We start from the raw sequence: 15,350 nt of genomic DNA, 5'->3' as shown, positions 1-15,350 counted from the left end.
TGTAGGCCTGTCAGTGGAATTCAAGTTACAACGTAGGGGAACCTATTTAACCAATAAATATATATTCGTTAGAGGTGACCATATTACTCATGTTTCTCAATCTTTGGCCTGATATAATGCAGTCATTATAATGATGAGTAAGTTTACAAGGAAGTGTAAATGAATACATAACAATAACGTCATCAATATTCCTATTTCATGAAATGAATTTCCTATTTTTTTCAAAAAAGCACAGAATAAGATATTTATATATATAGATACAAATTTCAGTTGGATCATGTTATTTTAGACACAATAGTATTGTTACCAGAAGAGGAAATATTTATCTTGCTATGCATGAAAGACATATCACGGTTTACATTTTTTTATCGAAAAGTTATATTTGAGGCAAACGTGTATCATTTAATGTGAAATGAAATCCATAGCAAAAAAGGGAATACCATGATATATTTTTCCAGAGAAAATCTATGAATTTTCAGAAGAAAGTATTAGATTTTAAAATTGCGTCATGTCGGTGTGTGGAGGGTTGGCAGGCCTGCGTCAGGCAGCCACGTCCCTGGACACTTCCAGTAAACACAGAACGGGACGTGATCCTTACTCAATTTTGTGACATGTAATTTCAGTTCTTCCATGGCCAGTTAGATAAAGGTTTGTATTATAATTTACAGTTTACGAAGTAGCTTGATAGAGGAGATACGTCAGGACGTATTCAATAACGTTTTGTCAATTGAGGTTGACTGTATAGTGGCGTTTGTATGGTGAAGGACCAAGTCACATGAACTTCCATGATTTTAGGCATCTTCCTTGGCCCTTACTGTCATTTGCTCTCCATATTGTAAGCTAACGTGGTTTTGACCGACTTGTGTTGTAGTGTTGTGTTGGAGTTAGAGTAAAATGGCAGGTCTTCCCAGCGTTCAATTGAATTAAATGTTCGAATAGTTAGATTGTCCTTGCTTAAACTTTAGGGCCCAGAACTTTATTATTAGATATTCCAGATTTCAGCTGGTCTGGGGGTACAATGAGAAGGATGTTATGGTCGTGGTCTTGCTTACACGGCATTAACGGCTTTGGGTATTGGTTATGGTTTGCATTGGTACTTACGAATATCGGGATCTCAATAAGACTTGACAGTGTGGTTTGGGTTAATGGATATTATATTATGAGAATATATAAGGTATCAGGTTAAGGAAAAGTCATACAGAATGTCGGGTTGACATGAAATGGTGAAACATATAAAAGATCCATAAAAACTATGAGAACCTTACCTGACCTCCCATATTAGCACAAATTTATGTGATTTGGAAAAATGATTAGCGATTATTAGGGTCATCATTTCCTAGCTGTCATTAGGCACTGTAGACAGGGTGCCATACAGTGGCAAATCAAACATTACCATACTTTTCAAATATGATAATAGGATAAATCTTAAAAGTTTAAGGCTATTTTAGCTAAGTACATAAACTAGCAATGAGAAATAACTTTTGTATTTTTTGGTGTATGTAGTGTAGTGATTACAGAAATACTTGTGAAAGATCTGTCCATCTTATGTTTTCTGTTGAACAATTGTAAATTGGGCAGTAGTAGCATATCTTTCAACCAAACACCCCTGTACATCATAACGATGAAATTATAAAGTTGGAAAACGATTTCTCATATGAAATGAATATCATAAAAGAATGATAAAACTTCCAAGAAATAAGTGATATAGACCTTAATGAAAAAAAAAGAAACTAGGTATATTGGTAAGGTAATGGTAAGTTCTGAAATCGTCAATGTTTTGGTTCACTTTTTTAATATAAATGTATATATCCCCTGGGGATAGGGGAGAAAGAATACTTCCCACGTATTCCCTGCGTGTCGTAGAAGGCAACTAAAAGGGAAGGGAGTGGGGGGCTGGAAATCCTCCCCTCGTTTTTTTTTTTTTAATTTTCCAAAAGAAGGAACAGAGAAGGGGGTCAGGTGAGGATATTCCCTCAGAGGCCCAGTCCTCTGTTCTTAACGCTACCTTGCTAACGCGGGAAATGGCGAATAGTTTGAAAGAAAAAAATAAATATATTTAAATAAAGTTCAACTTGTTCCTCATGTTGAGCTTTGCAGTGTCTAATTTTCAACAACTTTCCCTCGAGTTAGAATTGCTGACATTCATAAAACTTCAACTGTGTATTTGTTGATAATCATTATAGATTTGTATTGAAGCATGTGCGTAAAAGTGAGAATAAAGATTTTTATAAGGACCTCTACTTGCTAATTCAGTATATCACTTATTTCATTTACTTCTGTCCTTGGCATGTGAGTTTGGTACGTAACTTGAATTATATTAGATTGTAGTATTGCATATTAGAGGAAGAGTAATGTTTTAAGCCATATTAATTGCTCTTATGCATTAACAGTGCTTTAAGAGTTATTTTTTTTTTTCCTTATTTACAGACATTAACGATGGGAGAGCCACAGCTAGTGATAGCTGAGCCTGATGAGCTTGAGGAAGAGGCAGATATTGATAGGCTTCACCCACCAACACTTCAGCAGCATAGCCCGTGGTTTATTTCCATCGTTGTTTCCAAAGGTAAACTGATTATTTTGATCAAGAAGTAATGAATTACCCTTTGAGATGGGCATCTGTGCTTCCATCTGGGTGAACCATCTCTTGAAGATTGAAATGTAGGAGGAAGAGTCATCTACATTTCCAGTGATAGAAGTATTCTTCCTTGCCAGAACTGTCAGAGCTGTCTAACAACTCTGAATAATGTCCCTCAGGCATGCATAACTATTAAACTATGTTCTCATGAACAGGACCTGTGAGAGGGGATGCACTGTACGAAACTACCAGGCTTAGGTGAGCCTTTTGATAAAAGAGAAAAAAATTAATTATTCAGATGCTGCATGTGAAAAATTAAAAAAGAATTGCTAAAATTATCTAATGAAACATCTATTTCATTACATTGATAGAATGTACAGCGAAGTTACATATATTTTAGACAACTTCCCCCAGGACCCTGTTCTAAGAAAGGGTCAGAGTATTACCAAGGTCCACTCTCCAGAGCCTTATGCAGCCCAAGGCTACACTACTTTTCATTGTGGGGGAAATTATGAACTCGTTTGAAGTGAGAAGTTTTTTGACAAGGCTATACTTTAATTGATACAACCTTAACAAAAGTGACTTTTCATTTGCCATGAAACCCATGCAGGTGGGGCCCAGTAAAATGTGTATGTATTCTTTTTTTTTAATTCATATTTGCTGTTTCCCATGTTAGCGAGGTAGCATCAAGAACAGAGGACCGAGCCTAAGAGTGAAAATCATCACTTGTCCTCCTTCTTTGTGCCTTCTTTTGGAAAAGCAAAAGCAGAATGGGAGGATTTCCAGTCCCCTGCTCCTGCCCCTGTGCTTATATACTAGCAATGCAACACTGTGTTTTTCCACATTCTTTTATTTTGCTCATTATCTCAGTTCATCTGCATCTCATCTCAAAACAACTCCCTCAGTAAACTGAGACTTGGATGGGAAATCTCAGTGGGGTAGACAAAATCTGGTTAAGTTTAATGTCTCCATGCCCCAGTTTCTTCCCATCTCTATCAAAAATTCTACACAACTTTCCTCTTTCCTTCAGTGGTTATGTAATTGCACCTCTTGACTCCATGAACATACTTGGTATCACCGTAACATCCTCTCTATCTTAGAAACCCTAATTGCAGAAATAGCAAAGTCTGCTTTCAGGAGACAGACTTTTGTTTGATGTGTCAGTGATTGATACATGCTAGTATGATCGGTTTTTCTGTGAAGAGTAGAAAATTGATAAAGAGTAAGAAAAATAAGACATCTTAATTACTTACACATTTTGATCACAGCCAGTAACCAGCTACGGTATGGGGTATTTTCTTGTTTGTATTATTATTGTATTTTGAAACATTCATACCATTAGCATATATGGAGTCAGTTCTTCTTATGTGCTTTCTATTAAATTAAGAACTCCATCATAAGTTCAAGACCGACATATTCAACAAGCTTCTCTTTAGTCATTGGTATGTGAAGTGTTGTAAATACTTTAAGAGGATAGGGTGGGGGAGAAAGAATACTACCCTCACAATTCCTTCCTGTCATAGAAGGTGATTAAAATGGGTAGAAGATGGAGCGCTGGTAACCCTTCCCCTGTCCAGTGATTTCTAAAAGATGAAAAAAGGAGGAGCAACCAAGTAAGGGTTCCTCAAGGGCTCAGTCATCAGTTCTTGGTGCTCTGTCGCTCTTGGTGTAGAGAGCAGACATGCACAAATATGTATCAGGATGTTCATCTTCTGAGTAAATGGAGGTCAGAGGTCAATTAAAATGATTAGAATACAGGAGATAGAAATGACAGTCAGATCCCAGTTCCAAGATTCGATTGTTTACAATTTTTAGCTGAGAGGTGGAAACATTTTCAGACCTTACTTACAACATGTAGCAAGATTCTGTTTGCTTGAAATTAGAAATAAAAGGCTCAGGAGGCAGGATTGCTCTCATTGTCTAGGGATTTAGCAAGTTAGGATTGAGCTTTACTGCTGCCCAAACCAGTATATAAATTTTTTCTTTTTTTTTCTTTTTTTTTCTCCACACATTTGTGTGCCCATTCTGTATGAAGTTTGAACGAAGGTTCTGCATGGCTCATGCTGCTTTATGATAGCTTCATTATCATTTTGCAGTAATCTCGATGATAGTTTCCATCGGTTGGTATGCATTGGCCATTCTTTTGGTTGGATACATTTTGTGGTGGTACTTGGAGCCCAGAATCCGGCAGTGGCTAAGAAAGCGTGAAATTAGCAAAGAAGCTGCTGAATATCATAAAGGTAAGTATTTTAAGTAAGGTAATCAAAATTGCAAGTTACTTGCTTTTTATACTTGTAATCAACATTGTATGCTGTATGGTTTTTGCACTTGCTATACTGTGTTATGATTTTTGGTAATTACATCATTGTTGTATTTTTTATTCATAAGTATACATATATGAAGCACTTAGTAGGCATTTTAATCAGGTGGTACTTAATATACTAATGCAGCAACCTCCTTCCAGATCCTGATAAAGCTCTAGCAAGAGAAAGAGCAATAGATAAAGCTCGACAACGGATGCAGGAGATGTACAATTTACAAGCACAGAAACAGGCAAAAGAAAGAGAGGTAATGTTTTGTAGTTTTCTTAGTAATGTTAAAAGAATTGCAGCAATATTTTGATGCTAGGAAGCCAGAGTTTCTAAAGCAATTTTTGTAATTATACACTTTGCACGTTTTATTTGTGAATGTACCAATATATTTAATAGGAATGTTGCTGTCATCAAGATTCTCAAATTTTTTTAGTAATTCTCATAAATAGGTATTTTATTTTTTAGGCCAAAATAAAGGTTTGCTTTAGTTTGGTTGATTTCTTTGTTCTTTCCAAATTAGCAAGACAGGCATTTTGAACTTAAGGATAAAGATTTATTGAAAAATCAATAATTGCATCAACAATTCTTGCATGAGTTGATAAATCCACATATTAAGTACATGGAATGTAGTCCTACATGATTATTGTTTCTGTTTTTGCCCATTGAAAAAGGTTTTTGAAGTGTTTCCATTGTTGGTCTTTATACCTGGACATTTCTCAGCCATCAGTCAATGAAAGAATTATTTATTTCAAAATCTCACAGTTCCAAGCTGTATGAGGGTAAGGATGGATTGAATTATATAACCAGCCATCAGCACCTATGCAGAAATAAAAAAAGATCACACTTCAGCAAACTTGTCCTATTCACAGATCCTTCTACTTCCTGCAGACACCTCAGTGGCAAAACATTTTCACACTAATGATCAAAAATGCCCTAAACAACTGGCCCTCCAATCCAGTTATAATCTCCACTCTGCTAAACTTATAACCATCGCAGACATCACTCACTAGACACACACAGGTTACACTATCATGTTTATGCTCTTGTCACAAACCATCTCTCATGGAATGTTGAACCAGCATATCATGAGACAAGTTTTAACTTATTTACTCAACACTTACTTATCAGTTTCCATGAACTCGCCCCACAAAGAGAAATTTCACCACACTTATATCCTTGTGGTACCACCTCGTAAATGTGGTTAGCTACCTTAACTGTATTGGCTGGAAGGTAAGGTATAAAAGATGTGTTGCATACAAAATATTTTATGCAGTAATTGTATATTTGACATTCTATAGTACCCTCAATGATTTAATTTGTTTCATAGAATGATGTTGAGGATATTGAATTAACTGGTTAATCATTTTCAGTTAAAATGGAAATGATTATTCAGCATAATCTGAGCTTTTGGATAACAAGATTTTCCTGTACTTCCTATAAACTATCGGTGTTATATCATTCCATAAGAGTGAAACGTATGAATAAAACAAATTTTTAACAGCTTGAGGAGAAAAATAAAGAAGAAGAGAAAGAGGATTTGGAGCATCACAAACAAACAAAAGAATCTCGCCCAAAAAACAGAATTGCTGAAGGCAGATTGTCATCTGCCTCAGGTTCTAACTCCACTACAAAACCATCTGGAAAACCCAGATTAAGACCAGGTTAGTTTAAACAGTATCATGTGTCTTTTGTTTTTTTGTTTGTCTTTCATACCTGTTTGTGTTTTCCATCTTATTAAGTTAGCATCAAAAAGAGATGATTAGATCTTAGGGGAAAAATCCTTGACAGATTCTTTTCCTTGTTCCTTCTTGTGTAATGCGGGAGATACAGCAAACTCTTGTTTAACCAGTACTTTGTACAATGGCACCCTTAACATAGCAGCATTATACAAAATCCCCATTATGGTTTTGCTGTCAATACAACAAAAGCTAATGGCAGTTGTGGTATGGATTTTGTGCTAAGTGGATACCTCTCTGATGCTGTGAGAAATAATTTTGTGTGCAGTATGTGTTATGAACAGTTCAGCACCTGACAAGATTTCCTTTATATAATGTATTATTTAGAATATTAGATATGCAAAAAAAAAATTTTATCCTAGAATGTCTCTTGACAGATTCAAAGGCAAAAGCTAGTTGTAAGAATTGTAGCTTACGAGCAGAAATTTGTTTTTTAAAGGACTTGATAAACTTGAGAGACACGACAGCATCATCTTGCTATACAATATATGTTTGACCACTATATATGACACAAGAAAGCAAAAAGAAAAGCTAGTGAAATTCTGTACTGAATCTACTGAGATAACCATGAAATATAGAAAGAATCAGTGCATACCTAGGCTACACCATTTAGATCAGAATGTTTTTAAGCTGAAACAGTCTGAAGATGTGTGTATCATAAAACCTTTTGACTTCTTAAGAAAATTAAAATGTCATTAAGTTTCTGAAGTTTGTGCTGTGAAAAAGATTAGATAACATTAGAGCATAAGATAAAAGCACTAAAAGTGCACGTTTGTACAATATGATGTTGCAAATTGCAGTAGTGTAAATAATTTTCTGGTAAATAGCATGTTTTCAGTAATTTTTTTTAGTATTAGGAGTGATTTACTATATTTGAATGCATCGTGTTTACTTTGCAGCAGATGAACTCGACATTTTTGATTGCTGATGTGTGAACATTTCCCGTTTATCCCAATAAATGTTTCATACAGCATGACTATAAGAAAATATTAATTTTCACTTATGATGGATGTCTTCAGTCTTTGTGCATTCTTGATATTTGTCAGAATATGATATATGAGACAAAGATGTTACTCATAATTATCATTTATATATACATATTCAGGTGACTGAGCCGTAGAGAAAAAATCCCCAATGGGCCCCTTCTCTGTTCCTTCTCTTGGAAAAGCATTTTAGTTGCATTGTACAACACACAAAGAATATGTAGGTGGTATTTTTTTTCCTCTATCCCCAGGGATACTTGTATTTTTATATCCATTGATACCTTTAGATGCCCTTGAATTTGACAGATATGTCTTTGATGATAGACAAGAATGAGTTGCTTATTGTGTAAGTAATATGTATGGATACATGTCATTTATACTGGGTGAATGAATGATATAAATGAGTAATAAGTGCATGAATACTTATGTGGATGATTAAGTGAACTTTTTTTTCCTGTTGATTACAAAAGACTCAGTTCTCCATGCTACCCGAAATTTGTCTCTACTTTTTAAGTGGCTACCTCATGCTTGGCATTTAAAATGCTCACCAAACTGTTTGGAGTACTGCCATGTGTGAGCATCATCACTACACTTAAATGTAAATAAACATCTGATTTGCTTAAATTCTTACAATTCTTTTTGCATTTTCCTTGTATTTTCACCATGCTTTAGGGAAGTTATTGGCACTGTAACATGACATACAGTGGCCTCATTTGCACATATTCAATTTCTAGTTGTCATGCATAATGTACCAAAATCAAAACCTGTCATCCTCATATAAGCATTACAGACTTCTATATTTGCCCTGTTGGTGCATGTTTCCCCATTCACCTACCTACCACATTACTTCAGTACATTCTGTCCAATGCATACTTCTCGCCCACCTGAGCTTTCAAACTTTAATATCCCAATGCCTTCTTCACTCTTATCTTTCCATCTCTTTTTTGGTTGTCTGCTTCCCCTCATTCCTTTCATTTGTGACATGGATCCACTTAGTCTTTCTGTGCTGACCCTGTCAGTTTGCCTGAATCTAAACACACAGTAGTCAGCCTTCTCAGTTAGCTGTGCTTATGACTGTACCCCTCCATGACACTTGCTTCTTAAACCATCAACCTTTCTCATTCCAATTACTCTCTAGCATTTCAATTCAAACAGATTCACCCATTTTTCTTTTTTGTACATCGTGGCCCAAGATCCACATTCATACAACATTGTGAGAGCTACTATGCCTTCACATATCCCCATTTGTCCCTTTACAGACACTGCCCTCTTTCATGCACCAGGACCTTAGCTCTCCCTCGTCTGTGCTCCTTGACTCTTTTCATAGTTTCATTCAGTGCCACAATCACTCCCATGTACCTGAAGCACTCAACCTCCATCAGCTTGACCCTGTTTAAACTTAGAAGTAATGATATTTATAATAGTAGTGATTATAAATGACCTCACAGGATGAGAAGTTTCATAGTTGAAGGTTTTTCAAAAGGAAAAGGTTCCAATCTTGTTCGGTTGGCTTGACTGAAGGAGTGAGCTGATATTAAGCTCTTTGAACAGATATTATTGAACTGTGCATTTGTTTACTGTGCTTGTTTGTTGATTTATAGGTTCACATTTATCAGAGATTTAGGTTAATTTTAAGAGGATATTTTTGCTTGAGAAGGTTAAAGATTATGGTCAAAGAAAATATTGTATCTGCATCATATAGTGCCTCAAAGCTGGGCACTTCAGGGTGTTTGTGCTCAGGACTCCCTGTGGTATGATGCCCCACAGATCTGATGAGGGCTAAGGTGACAGCAGGACTTACACTGTCCATTTCCATTAATTTTTTGCATCTTTTATTCACAAAAATAAGTTCTGCTATTTAGTAGAATGTTTTTGTAGTTGAATGACTTATGACTTGTTTAGGGATTTTTGAAATTTAGAAAAGCACAGGAAGGATTTTGGATGTGTTTGATAGCATGGCAGATGTGGAGTGTTTTGGTTAGGGTGATATGTGAACTGAGAGAGTCATGGAGAGCGGTTTGGTGAAGGGATAAGAAATGGTGAAAGCCTTCCATGATATGAGATGCGGCATGGCAGCAGGAGTGGATGGTATTGAAGTTGAATTTATCAAGCTAGGGGGTGATTATGTTGTTGATTAGTTGATATGTATGGATCATGGTGAGGGGCCTGAGGATTGGCAGAATGCATGCATGGTTCCATTGTAGAAAGGCAAGAGGGATATAAGTGAGTGTTCAGACTACAGAGGTATAAGTTTGCTTAGTGTACCTGGTATCTTGTATGGGAGGGTTTTGATTGAGAGGTGGAGGCATGTATAGAGCATCAGATTAGGGAGGAGCAGTGTAGTTCCAGAAGTGGTAGAGGATGTATGCTTTAAAAAATGTGAGACATCTAGAAAAATATGCATTTTTATGCGGTATTTATGGTATACCTGGTATGTTGTATGGGAGGGTATTGATTGAGAGGTGAAGGCATGTACAGAGCATCAGATTAGGGAGGAGCATTGTAGTTCCAGAAGTGGTAGAGGATGTGTTGATCAGGTGTATACTTTAACAAAGGTGTGAAACATATTTAGAAAAACACAGGATTTTTTATGTGGTATTTATGGATCTGGAGAAGGCATATGTTAGGGTTGATAGAGATGCTTTGTGGAAGGTCTTAAGAATATATGTAAAGTGCTAGAAGCTGTGAGAAGGTTTTTTCAGGGGTGTAGAGCATGTATTATGGGGCCTGGGTGTGGAAAGGGAGCTGTGGTTTCAGTGCATTATTCATGACAGCAAGAGACTGAATGTGAATGAATGTGGCCTTTGTTGTCTTTTCCTAGCGCTACATTGAGCACATGCAGGGGAAGGGGGCTGTCATTTCATTTGTGGTGGGGTGGCGACAGGAATGAATAAGGGCAGGCAGTATGAGTTATGTACATGTATATATATGTATATGTCTGTGTGAGCATATATACGTATACGTTGGGATGTATAGATATGTATATGTGCGTGTGTGGAAGTGTATGTATATACTTGTGTATGTGAGTGGGTTGGGCCATTCTTTTGTCAGTTTCCTTGTGCTACCTCGCTAACGCGGGAGACAGCGACAAAGTATAATAGAAAAAATAAAATATATGTGTGTGTGTGTGAATGTGAGCAGAAGTGTCTTTCTTCGTCTGTTTCCTTGCGGTACTTTGCTAACATGGGAAACCGTGATCAAGTATGAATTTAAGAAAAAAAAAAAGCCAAAGTATGGTTTTAAGATCATGAGTATGTAGGGATATGATAAGGAGCTAATTGCTCAATTCTTAAATAATTAATTAAAACCAACAGAGTACAACCCTCTGATGGGGGACTCCAGTGGAAGAACGTGTGGTTGGAGACCTAGTCAGCGTGGCTCATCTGGTGGTGGATGAGGCTAAAGAAAGTACATGCCAAGTCATCACCTCATTACATCTTGGATTTTCTCGCACTTTTGAATAAATGTAGCTGGTATTACCATATGGTTCACAGTGTACTTCTAAAGATGTTTGTGAAATTATTTATACATGACTTAATTAAGTTGATTGTTGATGGAAAATTCCTTATTCAGTATATTGTGTTTGTAAGAACATGGTTGATTTACAGTGTGATTGGTTTAAACCTTGGTTAGTTACAGATGATTTTACTGGAGTATTACAGTACAGTGTGGTAAATATCATTGTGAGTGTATCCTAGATATTGGTAGTGAGGATGATTATAGGTGTGTACAAAATAATGTGCTGTTGGGCTGCTTAGGATTCTGTGCCAGGTTCACAGTTATGTCTTTTGTAGTGCCCAGCAGTCTATGCACTTGGTATACCATTCTATCAGATGATATGAAACTGTGAACCAAAACAGTGTGAAACTGTGGTTCATAGTGGATGCTTTTTCTGATGTTTTTGGTCTTTCATCTGTGTTTGTGATTGTAGCCTTCAAGCAGTTTCCATTTATTTAACAATTTATGATCTGTCTGGGCTGTATTAGCATGAACACATAGCTTAAAGATTGAAGACTGGAAATGACATGGAAATCAAGGAATGGAGAAATGAATATATGTAGTATTTATTATAATTATTGTTGTGCAGATTTTTGACTTTAGCCTGCCAAATATATTGTATAATGTGAAACATGAATGCACCATTTTATGCTTAGTATGTATAATTCCTTGCCACTCAGTATGTATATCTCATAGCTTTGAGGCATAGTAAATTGAAATGCTGTTCTTTCATGTACTTTGGTAAGCTATTATGTATGTTGCAATTATTCCTGCAGACATGTTTTAAACTGCTTTGTTAATAGTTTCAGAAGAGTTATTAGCTGGAAGGTATTATGGTGATGTGATTTCATTGGCTAAATGGTTATTGGTAAGGTTTCTTTTGTTGCTGATTCTGTCATCATAATTTCTTACCCGAAAAATTGTGCAAGTTTGATTGTGTAAAAGAGAAAAGAAAAGGAAAGCATGAAAGTTAATTTATTGCTCCCCATCCTTCTAATAATATGTATCAAAATATGCATATGGCTTCTCCGTATGTGAATTGTAATTTTTTGTTTGGTTATTGGAATTTATGATTTTCCTTGGAATTCAGTGATTAGTTTGCTTTCATTCTCTTTCATGCTTGTTCCTGTATCAGCAAAATGACAGAAAGCAAGGTTTATATGTGTTACATGAATAAAATGAATAGAAGAGAAAGAGTACTTTTGTATCGTATTAACCATCAGAGATTCAGAAGAAACAATATGCTCATCATTATCTGGGTAGAAGAGAGGAGAAATGGGCTGGATTTATTGAAATATTTTGGTGGCTTGAAGTGAATGGTAAAAAAATAAAGTAAGGAGATGAGGAAGAGGAGGAAAAAGAGATGAGGGGAGGGTATTGGGTAATGTTAAGGAAATGTAATTGTAATGGATTATGCAAATAAGGTACATGAACAGTGTTATAACAGACTGTATGATTTTGAAGCATTTTTGTATTTTTAAAAAAGTAAGAAAATTATTAGGTCTCTAGACTTGAAAACTGCAGAAAAATGGATGTAGAAGGTTTTCTGTTGCCCTTTTAAAATATATTATACAGTATTGTTTACTGCTTAGGACATTAACTCCCAGGAAGATGGGAGAGGTCCAGAAATTTTATCTTCAAATTTAAAATTTATATATAAGAGTGAGTGCTCAAATTACAGAGGTATAAGTTTGTTGAGTATTCCTGGTAAATTATATGGGAGGATATTGATTGAGAGGGTGAAGGCATATACAGAGCATCAGATTGGGGAAGAGCAGTGTGGTTTCAGAAGTGGTAGAAGATGTGTGGATCAGGTGTTTGCTTTGAAGAATGTATGTGAGAAATACTTAGAAAAGCAAATGATTTGTATGTAGCATTTATGGATCTGGAGAAGGCATATGATAGAGTTGATAGAGATGCTCTGTGGAAGGTATTAAGAATATATGGTGTGGGAGGAAAGTTGTTAGAAGCAGTGAAAAGTTTTTATCGAGGATGTAAGGCATGTGTACGTGTAGGAAGAGAGGAAAGTGATTGGTTCTCAGTGAATGTAGGTTTGCGGCAGGGGTGTGTGATGTCTCCATGGTTGTTTAATTTGTTTATGGATGGAGTTGTTAGGGAGGTAAATGCAAGAGTTTTGGAAAGAGGGGCAAGTATGAAGTCTGTTGGGGATGAGAGAGCTTGGGAAGTGAGTCAGTTGTTGTTCGCTGATGATACAGCGCTGGTGGCTGATTCATGTGAGAAACTGCAGAAGGTGGTGACTGAGTTTGGTAAAGTGTGTGAAAGAAGAAAGTTAAGAGTAAATGTGAATAAGAGCAAGGTTATTAGGTACAGTAGGGTTGAGGGTGAAGTCAATTGGGAGGTGAGTTTGAATGGAGAAAAACTGGAGGAAGTGAAGTGTTTTAGATATCTGGGAGTGGATCTGGCAGCGGATGGAACCATGGAAGCGGAAGTGGATCATAGGGTGGGGGAGGGGGCGAAAATTGTGGAAGCCTTGAAGAATGTGTGGAAGTCGAGAACATTATCTCGGAAAGCAAAAATGGGTATGTTTGAAGGAATAGTGGTTCCAACAATGTTGTATGGTTGCGAGGCGTGGGCTATGGATAGAGTTGTGCGCAGGAGGATGGATGTGCTGGAAATGAGGTGTTTGAGGACAATATAATTCCATATAATTTCCCAGGAATACTCAACAAACTTGTATCTCTGTTATTTGAGCACTCACTCTTATCCCCTTTGCCTTTGTACAATGGCACTATGCAAGCATTCTGCCATTCCTCAGGCACCTCACCGTGAATCATACATACATTAAATAACCTTACCAACCAGTCAACAATACAGTCACCCCCTTTTTTAATAACTTCCACTGCAATACCATCCAAACCTGCTGCCTAGCCGGCTTTCATCTTCCACAAAGCTTTTACTACCTCTTCTCTGTTTACGAAATCATTCTCCTTAACCCTCTCACTCTGCACACCACCTCGACCAAAACACCCTATATCTGCCACTCTATCATCAAACACGTTCAACAAACCTTCAAAATACCCACTCTATCTCTCTCACATCACCACTACTTGTTATCATCTCCCCATTAGCCCCCTTCGCTGAAGTTCCCATTTGTTCCCTTGTCTTATGCACTTTATTTACCTCCTTCCAAAACATCTTTTTATTCTCCCTAAAATTTAATGATACTCTCTCACCCCAACTCTCATTTGCCCTCTTTTTCACTTCTTGCACCTTTCTCTTGACCTCCTGCCTCTTTCTTTTATACATCTCCCAGTCATTTGCATTATTTCCCTGCAAAAATCATCCAAATGCCTCTCTCTTCTCTTTCACTAATAATCTTACTTCTTCCTCCCACCACTCACTACCCTTTCTAATCTGCCCACCTCCCATGCTTCTCATGCCATAAGCATCTTTTCCACAAGCCATCACTGCTTCCCTATATACGTCCCACTCCTTCCCTACTCCCCTTACATCCTTTGTTCTCACCTTTTTCCATTCTGTACTCAGTCTCTCCTGGTGCTTCCTCACACAAGTCTCCTTCCCAAGCACACTTACTCTCACCACTCTCTTCACCCCAACATTCTCTCTTCTTTTCTGAAAATCTCTACAAATCTTCACCTTCGCCTCCACAAGATAATGATCAGACATTCCTCCAGTTGCACCTCTCAGCGCATTAACATCCAAAAGTCTCTCTTTTGCGCGCCTATCAATTCACACATAATCCAGTAACGCTCTCTGGCCATCTCTCCTACTTACATACGTATACTTATGTATATCTCTTTTTAAACCAGGTATTCCCAATCACTAGTCCTTTTTCAGCACATCATCTACAAGCTCTTCATTTCCATTTACAACACTAAACACCCCATGTACACTAATTATTCCCTTAACTGCCACATTACTCACCTTTGCATTCAAATCACCCATCACTATAACCCGGTCTCGTGCATCAAAACTACACTAACACACTCACTCAGCTGCTCCCAAAACACTTGCCTCTCATGATCTCTCTTCTCATGCCCAGGTGCATATGCACCAATAATCACCCATCTCCATCCACTTTCAGTTTTACCCGTATCAATCTAGTTTACTTTCTTACACTCTATCACATACTCCCACCACTCCAGTTTCAGGAGTAATGCTACTCCTTCCCTTGCTCTTGTCCTCTCACTTACCCCTGGCTTTACTCCCAAGACATTCCCAACCACTCTTCCCCTTTACCCTTGAGCTTCGTTTCACTCAGATC

The 15,350-nt window shown here is 37.1% G+C and overlaps 1 protein-coding gene across 1 annotated transcript; it reads left to right on the top strand.

The window, feature by feature from the left end:
* Positions 1-513: 513 nt before the first annotated feature.
* Positions 514-12,301, top strand: LOC139762308 (selenoprotein S-like). The gene is made up of 6 exons (XM_071686927.1): positions 514-648; positions 2,428-2,563; positions 4,672-4,815; positions 5,040-5,143; positions 6,389-6,548; positions 10,921-12,301. Exons 2-6 carry the CDS (start codon positions 2,437-2,439, stop codon positions 11,001-11,003), a joined length of 618 nt encoding a protein of 205 aa, XP_071543028.1. The 5' UTR covers positions 514-648; positions 2,428-2,436; the 3' UTR covers positions 11,004-12,301.
* The last annotated feature ends 3,049 nt before the right edge of the window (positions 12,302-15,350 follow it).

This window comes from Panulirus ornatus, chromosome 43 (assembly GCF_036320965.1).
Source record: "Panulirus ornatus isolate Po-2019 chromosome 43, ASM3632096v1, whole genome shotgun sequence".
In the NCBI taxonomy this organism is placed as follows: Eukaryota; Metazoa; Arthropoda; class Malacostraca; order Decapoda; family Palinuridae; genus Panulirus; species Panulirus ornatus.
Note: the sequence above shows the minus strand (reverse complement) of the source record. Positions and strands in the feature narration are given on the sequence as shown.

Excerpts from the sequence above, each read along its gene's own strand:
- LOC139762308 (XM_071686927.1), top strand. The coding sequence starts at position 2,437 with ATGGGAGAGCCACAGCTAGTGATAGCTGAGCCTGATGAGCTTGAGGAA. Across the intron at positions 4,816-5,039 it reads AGCTGCTGAATATCATAAAG|ATCCTGATAAAGCTCTAGCA; the intron begins GTAAGTATTTTA and ends ACCTCCTTCCAG. Across the intron at positions 6,549-10,920 it reads AAAACCCAGATTAAGACCAG|AGTACAACCCTCTGATGGGG; the intron begins GTTAGTTTAAAC and ends TAAAACCAACAG.